This window comes from Onychomys torridus, chromosome 8, assembly GCF_903995425.1.
Source record: "Onychomys torridus chromosome 8, mOncTor1.1, whole genome shotgun sequence".
NCBI classification, from domain to species: Eukaryota; Metazoa; Chordata; class Mammalia; order Rodentia; family Cricetidae; genus Onychomys; species Onychomys torridus.
This window is the reverse complement of record NC_050450.1, coordinates 64,407,871-64,423,892: the sequence shown is the minus strand read 5'-3', so window position 1 is coordinate 64,423,892 and position 16,022 is coordinate 64,407,871. Positions and strand designations below refer to the sequence as shown.

At 45.1% G+C, this 16,022-nt stretch overlaps 1 protein-coding gene across 1 annotated transcript in view; it reads left to right on the top strand.

Moving 5' to 3' along the window:
• Nucleotides 1–16,022, top strand: part of Vps53 (VPS53 subunit of GARP complex) — a 146,222-nt gene that overhangs the window by 46,429 nt on the left and 83,771 nt on the right. The window contains exons 6-7 of the mRNA XM_036196517.1: nucleotides 3,429–3,544; nucleotides 5,260–5,379. Of these exons, the coding sequence (XP_036052410.1) occupies nucleotides 3,429–3,544; nucleotides 5,260–5,379 (236 nt within the window). The remainder of the gene's footprint in view (nucleotides 1–3,428; nucleotides 3,545–5,259; nucleotides 5,380–16,022) is intronic.

Sequence of the window (16,022 nt, the reverse complement as noted above, 5' to 3'; positions counted from 1 at the left end):
AAATAAATAAGTCTTAAAAAAAAAAAAGGTGTGAGTGCTACCATTTAAAAAAAAAAAAAAAAAGCACTGGCTGTTCAATTCCCAGTACCCACACAGCAGCTTACAACTACCTGTAACTCTACCTCCAGGGGATCTGACACCCTCACACAGACATGCATGCAGGCAAAATATCAATGTACATAAAATAAAAATAAATAAGTCATTTAAAAAAAAGGTTATTTTCAGGGAATAGCAGGTAGTTCAGCTTGCCCAAAGCAGCACAGGGTATGTGATATAAGATCTTGGGAATGAAAAGACCAGTAGGCTATGGTACAGAGCCACGAGGAAGGATAGAGGAAGAGGGTTTGTTGGCTGTTGAATGCAGGGATGAGAAGAGGTATAGATGAGTAGTTTAAAGCCCAGTGGTTAGGTTAGAGAGATGATGGTTCAGCAGTTTAGCATACTGGTTGCTCTCTCAGAGGACCCCAGGACTCCAGTTTGATTCATTCATTCATTCATTCATTCATTCTTTCTTTTTTTTTTTGTTTTGTTTTTTGTTTTTGAGACAGGGTTTCTGTATGTAGCCCTGGCTATCTTGGAACTCACTCTGTAGACCAGGCTGGCCTAGAACTCAGAGATCCACCTGCCTCTGCCTCCTGAGTGCTGGGATTAAAGGTGTGCACCACCACTATCCCACCCCAGTTTGATTCTTTTTTTTTTTTTTTTCCTTGCTTTTTCAAGACAGGGTTTCTCTGTGTAGTTTTGTGCCTTTCCTGGAACTCACTCTGTAGACCAGGCTGGCCTCGAACTCACAGAGATCCGCCTGGCTCTGCCTCCCAAGTGCTGGGATTAAAGGCATGCGCCACCACCACCCGGCCCCCAGTTTCATTCTTAACATGCACTTGGCAGCTCATAACCATCTATAACTCCAGTTTCAGGGAATCTGATGTCCCTTTTAGGCATACAAGTGGTACATAGACATACATGCAGGCAAAATGTTCATACACATAAAACAAACAGAATGGTGGTTAAAGCCTCCCAGACCAGAGCCAGATGTGATGTATGTGCCTGTAAACTTAGCACTGGGGATGCTGAGCAGGACAATCAATTGTTAAAGGTCAGGCTGGAAAGATAGCTCAGTGGTTAAGAGCACTGGCTGCTCTTCCAGGGGTCCTGGGTTCAATTCCTAGTACCTACATGGCAGCTCATAACTGCCTGTAACTCTCATTTCAGGGGATCCAACACCTTCACACAGACATACATGCAGGCAATGTGCATGAAATAAAAATAAATAAATAAATAAAAATAATAATAAAGAGTTAAAGGTCTTGGTTGAGTGCTGAAGCTCTCTGGCTCTCTCAAAAAGAACAGTAGGATTGAAGCGAAGTAGCCCAGAAAGAGACCGGGGTTGCTTTCAAGAGGATGATAACTTCAGTTTTGGATCAGATCACAGGGCCAGATAAGTTTCTGATGTATTATGTCATTCACATCTTCTTTTGACCCACACTCAATTTCTTTTTCCTGTAGTGGTGATAGTGATAGAACCCAGGGCCTTGTGCAGTAAAGGCTTGTGGCTGTGCAGTGGAATTCTCTTTACCAGTTACTTATCTAGAGTGGTTAAACCAAAAATCAGGTCATATGAGCTTAACTCACTGTAGGATTTTTTCACCTCACTGAGACATGTATGTATCTAATGATTAGAATATTTGTGTTTGATATCCATGGAACTCCTTTCTTTCCAGGTCTCCTAAAGCCTGGGGAACCAAACCAAATTGCTATTAAGAAGGTTCCCCTGGGGGCTGGAGAGATAGCTCAGAGGTTAAGAGCACCGACTATTCTTCCAGAGGTCTTGAGTTCAATTCCCAGCACCCACATGGTGGCTCACAACCATCTGTAATGAGATCTGGTGCCCTCTTCTGTGTACATAATAAATAAATAAACTTAAAAAAAAAAAAAGAAAAAGAAAGTTCCCCTGGGCTGGCAAGATGACTCAGTAAGTAAAGGTGCTTGCCACCAAGCCTAAGGGCCTGAGTTTGATCCCTGGGACTCCCAAGATGGAAAACGATAACCAATCCCACAGGTTGTCCTTTGTCCTTCATATACGCACACTCACACACTGTGGCATGTGTACACACTTGCGCTCCCACATCATGCTCCGTTCTCTCGGGTCTGCCAGGACAACAGGCAGCTTTCGCTCTCCAGGCTGCTCTTCTCTCAGGAGGTTACATGTTAAGCTTATCTAAAGCACTGGACTTTTTCTTTAAATGTGAGTCAGTCTTTTTTTGGCTGGAGATCAGGAATAAACTGTAGCTTCATTAATAAAGACTGCCTCAATGCAGCCAGCTGAGCCCAGCACCTGTAGTGATGGAAGACAACACACTTGCTGTGGAGGGATGCACTGGACTTGACTCTACCCTGTGCTCAATGCTATGTTCCATCAAGAGCAAAAAATAAAGTAAACTTCTTTCTTTGAGGGTTTTGTGACCCTAGGTATGAAATCTGAAGAGATGCCAAATTTAAAAAAAACAAAAGCTAAACAAAAACCATTTGAGACAGGTTTTACTAGGTAATCCAAACTGGCCTTAAACTCAATGTGTTGCCCAGGCTGTCAGTGAACTTGTGATCATCATGGCTCAGCCTCTCAAGTGGTAGGTAGGATTATAGGCGTGGGCCACCACACCCAGCCCAAAAGAATGACTTCAAGAAAGGGCTCACTTACATGGTAGGTGTAGACCAAAAGGACAGAGCTGGGTACAGTGGTACATGCCTATATTCCTAGCACTTGGGAAGTAGAGGCAGGAAGATTGACACAAATCAAGGCCAGCCTGGTCTACATAGCAAGTTCAAGGGCAGCCAGAGCTACACAGTGAGACCTGCTCTCAATAAAAAGGAAGAAGCTGAGGACTGAGGACATGGCTCAGCAGTTAGAACACTTGATGCTCTTGCAAGGGACCTGATTTGGTTCCCAGCACTCACATCAGACTCCTTACAACCATATTAACTCCAGCTCCAGGAACCCAGTACCCTCTTCTTGCCTCTGTGGCTCCAGTACACACACATTCGCATAAAACAAGAAAAATAAACCTCTTCTTTTTTGCTTTTTCCCCCTTAAAGACAGGGTCTCTCTACCTAGCCCTAGCTGGCCTTGAACTCACAGAGATCTGCCTGCCTCTGCCTTGTAAGTACTGGGATTAACAGTATGCATGCATCACCACACCCAGCCCCAAAATATATCTTTAAAAAAGAGGAACAAGCAAAGAAAACATGAAAAAGGTTAATTATTGTAAATTATTTTAGTTTTATAGTGTGAGAGTATTCTTATTTTTTCTAGGGGCTGACCTGAGGTTATTTCAAATTATTTTATGTGTATGATTTTCTTGTGGAGTGACTTGAAGGTGGGTTTACAGCTTTCTTACCCTTCCCCTTTCCCTGTTGGTTTCAATGTATAGGTGAAGGAAATCACCCGAGATATAAAGCAGTTAGACCATGCCAAGCGCCACCTGACCACCTCAATCACGACACTGAACCACCTGCACATGCTGGCCGGTGGGGTCGACTCCCTGGAGTAAGTAAGCAGAGTGAACTTTCTCAGGGGACCCATGGGAAATGCGCCACAGAAGGAGAGTGACTTCATGGAGTTATTTGTTTCCCAGCCAGGCTACCCTCACCATCCTGCCCCACTTTCAGAACATTGACCACAAGTGTTAGCTGCTTTTGGTGTTCACAACTTAAGAGCTGGGGATGTAGCCCAGTGGCAGAGTGCCTACTTGACATGCCCAAAGCCCTGGGTCCTATCTCCAGCACTGCAAAAGACAACAAACATCTGCCTTAATAAGAAAATGATGGACAGATGACCTGAGGAGGCCACAGAAAGCCCATGAGAATGACCCCGAGAAAAGGGTCGTTTGGTGTGGTAGATCTAGACCAGAAGTCAGACAGTGTTTCAGCTCAGTTACTCCCTAGGGCCTCAGCCTTGGCAGCTGCTCCTCTTTCTCTTGGGCTGAGTTGCACCTCACCAAAGAGACCATTTGTAAACAAATCTTTGATGTATCATTCAACCCACTTTTTCTAAAACCCATGTTTTCAAGATTGTAGCTTTCTGTTTAACACATTTAGAAACAGTATTAAAAGAAGTTGCTGGTTGTTTACCACAGAGTAGTGATTCAGAGCCTCCTTCTCTAGCACTGGAGCTCCTGTCTAGGGTGTGGGGGTGTCCAGAGCCTCCTTCTCTAGCGCTAGAGCTCCTGTCTAGGGTGTGGGGGTGGTCAGGCTGATTCCCCTGCCCTAGTCATAGTGCAATTTCACATGTGGACAGACCAGCCATCTTCCTAGAAATGCAGATGTGGCAGGAATGGAGGATACCCAGAAGGAAGGAGGAGGGGTTACATCATTCCTAGCCTCTGCTGGGTCTACCATGGGTAACAGAGTCCCTGGTCCATTGCAAGAGTGATCACCCAGGGTGGGCAGCCAGTGGGACTGGAAGAACCATCCTCCTCCTCCCTTCTGGGTGTTAGCAGGTAGAGATGGCAGTGGAGCACCGTGGCGTGAACTGGAGCCTTTCCTTGAAATGTCTCGTAAGGGACGTCATGAATTACACATTTAATGTGAAAGCCACCTCCAGTGGAAGATTCAGACCTAATAGTTTGTGCTGCATTGCCATGTTGATTTTATCAGCCTCTTTTACTTAAGCTTCATATTACCCTTAGCTGTAGGGCAAGTCGACATCTCCGATGCAGTTCTTTATCATCGGCTTAAAACTACAGATTGCAGTTAACTTGAAATCACAAACAGTCATCCTCCTTTCTATTCTAGAAAAATCGTTTGGTTCTCCTGTGCACCACAATCCTCAGCGACATTTTATACAACGCTTTCTTAAAATCCTGCTCCTCATGCGATGCCAACCCAAACCCATAGTCTGCCCAGAGTCCCCTCCTGCCACCTGATCCATCCAGCACACACATTCTTTTGTGCCCTGTGGCATGTAACTTATATTGCTGTTTAGAACTTAGTTCACCTTCCTTGTTAGTTAACCACTTACTCGACTCTTTTACTGAATGGTGTCACCCGGAGAGTGAGCTAAATCCTTGTTTTTCCTCCCCCAGTGCTCAGCACCATAAATAACCAGTGCTAAGCACCATACATACCCAGTGCTCACACCGTACATATCCAGCACTTGGGAAGTTTTATTAAATCGGCTGCTGCCTGTTTTAGAGCTATCGAGGTCATCCCACATCTCTGTCTTCAGTGTTTGGTTTCTAGTCTCAACTTCTGTTCTTGCAGAGCCATGACCAGGCGCAGACAGTACGGAGAAGTTGCTAATCTCCTTCAGGGCGTCATGAATGTTCTGGAGCATTTTCACAAGTACATGGGGATCCCACAGATCCGGCAGCTTTCTGAAAGGTAAGATGTCCTCACAGACAGTGGTCTTCCCATAAGAAAAGATGGTTCCATGTATTTTTCCCTTAGTCTAGGAAGCAGCCTCAGATGTCATGTGACCTCACTCTATGATACCCTTTCCCTTGCCTTTGGAGGCTGCCCGAGTCAGCAAGTATACTCATATGTATGTTAGTATGCACAGCTCTCCATTGTCCACAGAACTTGTTGGCCTAAGGCAGTTATTTGCTCATGAAACTTGGCTGGGCATGGATAATAATGTGTCTCTGCTCCATGCACCATCAGTTAAGGCAGCTGATGATGGGACCTGAGGAGCCATTGGCTGCTATGGCTGGCACATGGTGTTCACTGTCAGCTGGGAGCTCAGCCAGTCTATGGACTGGGATCCCTGTTGTTCTCATGACTACTCAGGCTTTCTCAAAGTAAGACAGCTAGGATCTAAGGATGAGTGCACCAAGAGACTTGGCCTCTGAAGTCACGTGCCATCACAAAACCATTGAGATTCAAGAGGAAAAAAGCATGCTTTCCCCTTTTCTCTCTGATGAGAGGAATGTCAAAGGCACATTGGTGAAAGCAATATGTAGGATGGGTGGATGCTGTGGCAGTTTTAGACAACACTGTGTTGTCACCAGAACGTCACGTATCACAGTGATGAGTTTCTTTCTGAACTTGTTCTTTCTTCTTACCATCCTGGAGGTTTCCCCAGAATTTCTTTTATTTACTTATTTATATTTTATGTCTATGAGTTTTTCGCCTGTACATACATATATGCACCATGTCTGTGGGCCACACATGTGCCTGGTGTCCATGGATGTCAGAAAGAGGCATCAGGTCCCATAGAACTGGAGTTACAGATGTTTGTGAGCTACCAAGTGGGTACTGGAGTGGAACCTGAGTCCTCTGCAAGAGCAGTAGGTGCTCTTCTCCAGTGGCCATCTCTCTGGCCTCTGCCCTTAAGTTCTGATCCCAGATTCAGATGCAGTGAGAAGACAGACAGTGTCTTAGGAAGAGACTTCTGAAGAAGGAGGGGCAGTGAGTTCAGTGCCTCTCTGGCCCCTTCTGTTAGAGGCCATCAGAAGGCAGAGGCAGTGTGAGGAGGCAGCCCCTGGCAGCACTGTTCTCATCTGGCCTTTAGGAAGGCCTGCCTGTTTCATGTTTCTATCCTCTCATGTTTCCCTATCTAATTAGACAAGTCATGTAAACATGTGATTTCTTTTCTTTAAAAAGTCTATGCTGGGCAGGGGTGGCACACGCCTTTAATCCCAGCACTTGGGAGGCAGAGCCAGGTGGATCTCTGTGAGTTTGAGGCTAGCCTGATCTACAGAGTGAGTTCCAGGAAAGGCACCAAAACTACAGAAAAACCCTGTCTTGAAAAACAAAACAAAACAAAACAAAAAAGTCTAAGCTAGATGTGTATGGCTCACATCTATAGTCCAGTAAGTACTCAGACTGTTGAGCTAGAGGACTGACCTGAGTTTGAGGCCAGCCTCAGCTTTAGAGTGAGAACCTCTTTCAAAACACTAACAAAGAAAAAGACAAAAAGTAACAAACAGGTGTATGTAAATTCCCTTAGCTTCATTTCAAACCCTATTGCTGTGCTGGAAGGAGAAACTGCTGTCAGCACATTGGCATTCCCCTCAGATTGTCCCCTGCACACGCACACTAACTACACTGTGTTTGTAGAGCTGCCTCAGTCCATGACTGGATGGCCATAGGAGAGCGCATCCCAGACTAGTGTGCTTTTCCATGCCCCGGGACTCATTCTGAGTCTCAAAAAACACCTCCTTTCACACGTACATGTGCAAGTAGAGTAAATTCTAGGTCCTGAGGTTATATGCATTTAAAATTTTAATAACTACAGCTCATTTACTCTCCAAAAAAGCTTAATAGATGCTCAGTGCCATCTGAAAGTGCTTGAGTACCTGTTTCTCCAACCTTCAACAAATTAGGCATTGTTGGTTTTCATTTTATTCAGTCTGGTTGATGAAAGTCACTGCTTGTCCCCTTTAATTTTAATTTCCTCAATAATTGGTGATTGACTATATTTCCTCTGTGAAGTATCTTTTTTGTTGTTGTTTTGGTTTGGTTTTCAAACTTGGTCTCACTATACAGTCCTGGCTGCCTAGAGCTCGCTGCTCTGTAGAGCAGGCTGGACTTGAACTTTATCTGCCTGCCTCTGCCTCCTGAGTGCTGGGGTTAAAGGCGTGCGCCGCCATGTGTAACTCAGATTCCTTGAGTTCTGATGAAGTGTTTTCTTTCATTTCTTTCCTGGAGTGACCTGTGATGTGTTTCCTCTGTTCTGTCTTTGTGGAACTCTCTACTACCTGACCACTGTAACTTGCAGTGTGTGTGCATGGCTTCTCTAATTCTCTGCCCGGTCCTCCGGGGCTGCCTTCCGGATCATTGGCTCTGTCTTCCTGTTCTACCTTGGGCTTCACTGGTGCCCATCTTGTTCTTTGGCCCAGCTGTCACATTTTTTTATCTAACAATACAGTTTTTAATTTCCATCTAATGATTCTTTCCTCAGGGGCATAATAATATCCTCTGTAATCGCTAGAGATCCAGAACTCTAAATATTTCTGAAGGCTCTGAGTTGCTGTGTGTCTGTCTGTCCTGTGGTGTAAGGTCTTAGTTTGTTGACTCTCTTGATTGTAGTACTCTTCAGATGTTTGGTGATTCTCAGCTGAAAGCTTATATTTTGGGTGAGATTTTTAAATTTTATTCATTCATTCATTTATTGGTTTTTCAAGACAGGGTTTCTCTGTGTAACAGCCCTCACTATCCTGGAACTCTCTTTGTAGACCAGGCTGGCCTTGAACTGACAGAGAGCCACCTGCCTCTGCCTCCAAGTGCTGGGTTTATAGGTGTGAGCCACCTCTTCTCGGCCTTTTTTTTTTTTCCCCCAATGTTCTTGTTACTCTGATCAGAAATCACTGCTGTCTGCCATTAGGGAGAGGAGGGATGTTCTGCTTAAGGGAACACAACTCTTCTAAGATTCCAGGGGCCAAACCTGCAGGAGCAGGCAAGTTGGTATGCCAGAGGCCTGATCTTCTTAAATACTTTAACCCTTGGCCTCCTGCTGAGGCCCACAGACTCAAGGGGCCAAATCAGTGTCTGAGCATTTAGGTAAGGATGCAGACACAGTTCCTGGCATCCACAGTACTGAGATTTGAGCCAAGTAGATAAGATACTTCTAGAGCTTGCCTTCAGAACTCTCTCCTGTTCCTGGTATCTACCACTTCTTGTCTTTATATTTTCTTTTGTTTTAGATATGCTTTTTTCATTTTGTGTGAGTGAATATTTTGCCTGTATCTGTGTATGTGCACTGTGTGTGAGCCTGGTATCTGTGTTGATCAGCAGAGGGCTTTGAATCCCCTGGAATTAGTCACAGGCAGTTGTGAGCCACCATGTGGATGCCAGGAACTGAACCTAGGTTCAGTTCAAGAGCAACAGAATGTTCTTACGTGCTGAGCATCTCTCCAGCCTCTGTGTCTTTTCATTTTTGATAAGCATCCTTAGGCTTTGATTTTTCCCTTTAGTTTTGTTCTACCAGGAAACCCACAGACTATCTAGTCGGTCGCCCCCTTTCTTGCCGGGCTTTGGACTCCTATTAGATCTTTCCATAATTTCTAGGAATATGAAGCAGGAAGGGGAGGTTGCTGCATGTGCTGGTATACTGTCTTACAGTGGAGATGTCCAGGGTTGTTAAGGAATGTCGGAATAGGTTTGGCAAAGTGCTAGGGAAATCGCCACCCTTCCTCTTGCCCTTCCTAACCCTTTACACTTAGAGGTGGCTGGTGGCCATATCAGACTGGGAATATGAACAGCCAAGAATGTCCACGGGCAGGACGTCGTGAGCCTAGGAAAGAAGGACCATGGGTGGAGGAAGCAGGCCTGCCCTCAGTGGGTAGGGAGGGGCAGGAGGTAGCACAGGCTGCTCTAGTCTTGGGGTGACTCAGTGATCCGTTGCCATTCTTTTCTTTTTTCTCTCATCTACCTAGCAGACATGTGCTGTGTGCCTTCTGTAGCCTAGGCCCTGCGGATGCTAAGCACATGCTCTTCCACTGAGCTACAGCCCCAGCCCTGTCACCCCTCTCCCGATTTTCTGATCCATAGGTAGATTAACATGGCAGTTAAAGCCCTCAGACACTGAGAGCAGCTGCATTTGACTTTAGATTTTAAGAGTCTGCACTTAAGAGTCATCACACCATATTTATCTTTGTGTGTCTGGTTTATTTCATCTACTCTTAAGTCCTTCAGATTTATCCATATTGTTGCAGATGTCAGCATCTTCTTTTTAAAAGCTAGATAAAACCCCACCGCATATATGCACTGTGGTTCTTTAACCCATATCTGTCCATCAAAAGACCCGTTTGTTTCCATATCTGGCCTGTTGCAAACCTACTGTTGTGAGCAGGGCAGCGCAGCTGTCTGTAAAGAGTGTGGAGTTCATCTCCTTTGGGTATATAACCTGTGTAGATTCATGGGGAGTTTTTGAGAACTTCATATCATTTTCCATAATAGCCTCACCAGATAACGTCTCTGCCAATGGTATTCAAGTATTCTCATCCCACACCCTCACCAGCACTCACCATTTCTTCTTTTGAGATCAGTCATCCTGGTGATCTGTAATCTCAGGTTTGGAGGCAAAGACGGGAGGGTCAGGAATTTGCTACAAGTGAGGCTTTATCTCAGTGGGGCTTGGTTTTCTTAAATTTATTTGTATGTGTGTATGTCTGTGTGTACTTGTTGGATCCCTTGGAACTGGAATTAATGGTGTTTGTGAACCACCTGGCAGGCATGGGTGCTGAGACCTGAAATCTGAACTCAGTCCTCACAGTTGAGCAGCAAGTGCTCTTAACCACTCCGCTGTCTCTCCAGCCCCTCATTGATTTTAAGTTTTATTTATTGACTTATTTATTTGTTTGGTTTTAGTTTTTTTGAGACAAGGTCTCTCTATATAGTCCAGCTAGGATCTCACTTTGTTGACCAGGCTGACCTCAAACTCACAGAGATCCACCTGCCCCTGCATCCCGAGTGCTGGGATTAAAGGTATGGGCTACCATACCTGGCTTCCTTTTTGGGGTTTTGACTTGCACATCTCTAGAAATGAAGTAATGTTGAACATTTTTTCATATACCCCATTGATTTTATATGTCTGCCTTGAAAAACATGCCTATTTAGATCCTTTGCCTGGTTTTAAAAATTACATTTATTTTATTTTGGGGGGTCAGCGCATGCAAATGGAGGCCAGGGCACAACTTTTGGTAGTCAGTTCTCTTCCTCCACTGTGTGAGTTCCTTGGGTCCAACTCAGATCCTTGGGTTTGGTGGCAGATGCTTTCTCCTAAGTGTCTCACTGGCCTCTTTGCCTGGGCTCCCTCCTTCTCTCCCTCCCTTCCTCCCTCCCTCCTTCCCTTCATCCCTTTCTCCCTCCTTCCCTCCCTCCCTCTCTCCCTCCCTCCCTCTCTCCCTCCCTTCCTCCCTCCTTGTCTCCCCTCCTCCTTCCCTTCCTCCCTCCCTCCCTCTCTCCCTCCCTCCTTGCCTTCCTCCCTCCCTTCCTTCCTTTGACAGGGTCTTGGATATCCCAGGATAGCCTTAAACTCTCCATGTAACTGAATATGATCTTGACTTTCTGACCCTCTTGCTAGCCCCTTCTGAGTGCTGTGTCTACAGGCGTGTGCTCCCACGTCTGGTCATGAAATGCTGGAGCCTGAACCAGGAGTGGCTGGCTAGTCAGGTGCTCCACCAACCAAATATATCCCTGGCCCCATTTATTGTCTTTATTTTGTCCTATCCAAGCTCTCTATATGTTTTGGATACTAACCTTAGTGAGTTATACAGTTCCCAATATTTCTCTTGACTCATGGGCTACCTTTTCATTTTGTGGATTGTTCTCTTTCCTATACATAAGCTCTCTTTTGTTTGAGACAATTCCATTGCTTTATTTTTTCCCTGTTTTTGCCTGTGTTCTTGGTGTGCTATTTGCTTTTTAAAAAAAAAAAAAATTTTTTTTTCAGGCTAGAAAGTTGGTTCAGTGGTTAAGAGCATTTGTGGCTCTTGCAGAGGACCTAGGTTCGATTCCCATTACCCACATGGCAACCCACAGCTTCTGAGGACACCAAGCATACATTTGGTGCACAGATACACATGAAAAAAAGAAAGAAAGAAAGAAAAACATCCATACACACATAATAAAAAACTAAATAAATCTTTAGTTGCTCAAAGGTATAATTTTATAAATTTGAAGAAACTTAGTGAGCACTATTGGAGTGGCAGTCTCTTTAAGTGGCAGTTTCTTTAAGCAGTGGTTCTCAGCCTTCCTAATGCTACGACCCTTTAATAGTTCTTCATGGTATGCTGACCCAGACCATAAATTCATCTTCATTGACACTTCGCAACTGTAATTTTGCTGTTATAATTTGTAATGTAAATCTCTGTGTTTTCCAGTGGTCTTAAGTGACCCCAGGGAAAGGGGTGTTTGAGAACTCCCCAATGGGTCTTGATCCACAGTTGAGAACCATGTCTTAAAGCGAGGGCAGGAGGCAAGGAGTCCTATGCCCCATCAAATCTGTCAGCCCTGAAAACGTCTGTTGCTCCTGGCTGAACTTGCTCTTCGTTTTTGACCTGGGTTTGTGCTGGTCCTGTAGTGTAGCACGTCCTAGTCTGCAGCTCTGAAAGGAGCGCGGTGCAGGAGCTGCCTGTTTGCAGCGGTCCATGGCCATCGGTTTTCAAAGAGGTGCTCAAGTTTTGAGCAAAGTCCAGACTGCCTATTTTTAGCATCATTTCTGGTGAATTGTCCTCCCTTATGTTTATATAGTGATGGTAGAACCATCTGGAAATAATAGAAGTAGCTGTTTGTCAGGAGGGAGGGAAGAAAGCCGAGAGTTACCCTGTGCATTGCTTGATGTGATGCCTTGCTGTCTATAAATCGCACATGTCACATGCAAGGCTGCATTCTCAAGTCTTTGCCTGTACATTTGAAATATGAAGTTCATGGGCCTTGATTTGCTGTTTCTTTCAACTACCCTTCTGGCAAATGCCTAAATGTTTAATGTAGCGTTGAAGGAAAGAATTTTTTCTTTAATATCTTTTCATTTCAAATCCTTTTGGCTTAAGCATATCCACGAGAGCAAATGCTTCTAGACAGTCAATATTTCCTGAGAAAGAATGGAAGATTCTTGCATTTCTTTAAAAAATGAAACAAAACAAAACCTGGGAACCCTTACATTTTTCCCCCCAGAGTTATGTCTAACTGCTTACATGAGAGAGAGGCCTGGCAGGTTGGGAAGTCACATGGTGTAGAGAAAAAAAACAAAAAAAGAATGGAGGGGTCTGCCGAGCTATTTGACAAGTTCTGTCTGGGCCTCTTAGATTAAGCTGTGAGGGCCACATTCCATGATCTCAGAGCCTCCCGCCAAGTCTCTGCAACACTCCTGGTGGAGATTCTTGGGAGCACCTATTGCCTTATAGTATTTGACTAATCCCTTCTATTCAGTCAAGGCATTCTGTGGGAGGTCAGGACACTGTTTCAGAGCAGTGGCGGGTATCTTCTCTGGGCTGTCACGAGACAATGAATATACACTGGTGTTTTTCTGTGAAACTCTAGTTCTCTTACTTTGTTGTCCCTCTGCCACCCCTTCTTATGAGTGACATTATGTTAGAGAAGGTCACCTTCGAACAATCCTGTCATCCCATGGCATGAATGATGCCAGAAGCCACTCCTTGATTTTTTTCCTGGGCAACAGGATTCTTCATTTCTTAGTAGTAACCAACTTCAGGTAGCTGTCAAACAACAGGCTAAGTTTACTTGGATGCCGAAAGAACTTTTTTGTCTGTTGTGTTTGAGACAGGGTCTCTCTCTCTATAGCCCTAGCTAGCCTCAAACTCACAGAGATCCCCCTGCCTCTGCCTCCTGAGTGCTAGGAACAAAGGTGTTCCCACACTCAGCTGCCGGAAGGAAGGAACTTCTAATCCTTCCTGCCCCACATTAGTTGGTATGCTGATGATAAGATAATAAGCTTGTCAATTATCTCTAGGGTCCTGTTTGGACAACTGATCATTGCCTCAGTGTCTGTTACTGTGAGGAAATAACAAAGAAAAACACCCTGAAAGAGGTAGTGGTGGCTGGACTCGTGACACACACCTTTAGTTTCAGCACTCTGGAGGCAGAGGCAGGTGGATCTCTGTGAGTCCAAGGCCAGCCTGGGCTATGCAAGTTTCAGAGCAGCAAAGGCTACTTAGTGAGACCCTGTCTCAAAAAAAAAAAAAAAAAAAAAAAAAAAAAAAAAAAAGGTAATGCAGAGCATCATGTAGGAAGCTTGTGGTAAAACAGAGTGGCTCACCTCAGGCATACATGAGGCCAGGAAAAATTCAACAAAGATCTGAGGACAAAATTCACCTAGGTGAGCCAGTAAGATGGCTCAGTGGATCAAGATGCCTGTTACCAAGCCTGAAAACTCCAGTTCAATTCTTGGGATCCATATGATAGAGGGAGAGAATCGACTCCTGCAAGTTATCCTCCAATTTGCATACACACACACACACACACACACACACACACACACACACACACACACACACCAAAACTGTATATGTATATATACACATATATTCCCTCTAGGGCACTGCCCACCCCAGCCAATGACCTGCTTCTTCAAACCATACCCCATTTCCTTGTTCCATCATTTCCCAAATACCTCATCAAATGATAAATCTGTCAGCCAACTATTCCATTGGTGAAGTCCGTCCTCATGGTCCAGTCACCTCCCAGCAGCACTACCTGAAGACTAAGCCCTCAACACAGGGGCCTTTTGGGGAATTGTTCATAAGCTGTATCCATTATAGAAGCTGTGGCTCACATCTCACCCAGAAAATGCCCGTGAATGTGATCTATCTTTGTCAGTAATGCCTCCAGGGGAGTAGCTGCTCTTTCAGCTCCGTCACGGGGAGACAAGCGTTGCTGCAAACAATTCTAGGCAGAGGCTTATTTTTCTGCCCTAATATTAATTATGAAACCCTCTTGCCACCACTTGTAAAGGTGAGTGCTATTGCCAGATAAACTGTAAGCTGGGTGTTGTGAAGTAGTACTGGAAACACACTGAAGTCCTCTAGCACAGGCCTCTATCCTTACCACCACCACCCCCCCTGTGTGTGTCTGTGTGTGTGTGTGTGTGTGTGTGTGTGTATCTGTGAGTGCCCTCAGAGACCAGAAAAGGCTATTGAATCCTCTGGAATTGTAGTTACAGATGGTTGTGAGTCACCTGGTATGGGTCCTAGGAACCAACTTTGGTCCTCTGGAAGAGCAGCGGTGTCTTCACTGCTGAACCATATCTCCAGCCCCCTTCCCAGTGGTTCTTAGTTGTGTTCCACATAGAAGAAGTAGCTTACTACACGCAGCTTACTAGTGACATGGCTAAGTCTGGCTAGTCTCAAGGGTAACTTTGAACATTAGAAATCATTATGAATGAGAGCCTGGTAACCCCCTTTCTTTTGCTCCAGTGCCGAGACCCATCATATACTTTCCAGCCCCGTACTGTTAGAATTAGCAAGAACATGGAGGTTGGGAATTGTAGGAGAGTGGGGTGGAGGTAACAGAGGCAGAGCTGAGCCCAGCGTCCTCATTGAGCTGTCAGTGACCCTAACCCATGCATACCTCTGGTCAGGGGTGGGCCTCACCTACAGGATTTGTCCTGTGGCTCAGGAAAGAACTGGTGCTGTCTCTGTGTTCCCGAGAAGAGGGTCAGAACAGAGGGGCGTGAACATCCGGATCTCTGCCTTGTGACCTGGCCCCACAGTAGGCACCCTGCTGGCTGGCCCTGGGGAGTGGCAAGATGCTCTGAGGAATAACTTTATGAAAGCACATCCTTTTCTCTCGCATCACTCAGGGGAACTTTCCAGATGTCTCTTGGGCAATTCCAGGTGGAGGTGGGGTGGATTCCAGTATAGCCTTATCTTGAAAGACTAACTTGAAAGAATATAAACTCACCTGTAGGAATGGTTTAGAACATTAGAAGATAGTGGAAAAACCCTGGAAAGTATTTGGGATCAGGCATGATTATAACTATGCCACAGGAAGAAACTGAGTGTTCTGGGTCATGCCTATGCTCTCGTTAAAAAAAAGAAAATCTCAGCCACTTGCCAGGTTCTCCTCAGTAGCCAAAAAAATTGTGGTTTTAGGTTGTTCACTATTTCTAGAAACTTTATAAAATCAATCCAGAAGTTGCAGGGTGGAGTCCAAGAAAGGAGGCATGCTGTTTCATGGTGCTTTTGGCAAAGCATGTCTTTACGTCAGGCTCGGGGAAGTCTGACAGCTGCCCAGCAGCCTAGTTCTCTAGCTCTGAGCCTGGCTGGGACAAGCCAGGTATCAGCAGCAGAGGCAGCTGGTGGCCAAGGAGGACATGACTGCAGCACTCGCCGGTGCACACTTCCTGTTTTATACTACTGCTTCTCCTTTCTCCTTTCAGTGGAGCTCAGTATTTCTTGAGCACCTAGTGTTCCTGTAGATGCCATTAAGAACCACCCACCCCACCCCACCATCCTTCTACATGCTTTTCCTTATGGTTCAGTCTTTTGTTCACACTCTCTTGAAGCTAAATCTTCATCCAGTATCCATCACTTATTTTGCCTGTCTTGTTTTGCTTTGTGAGA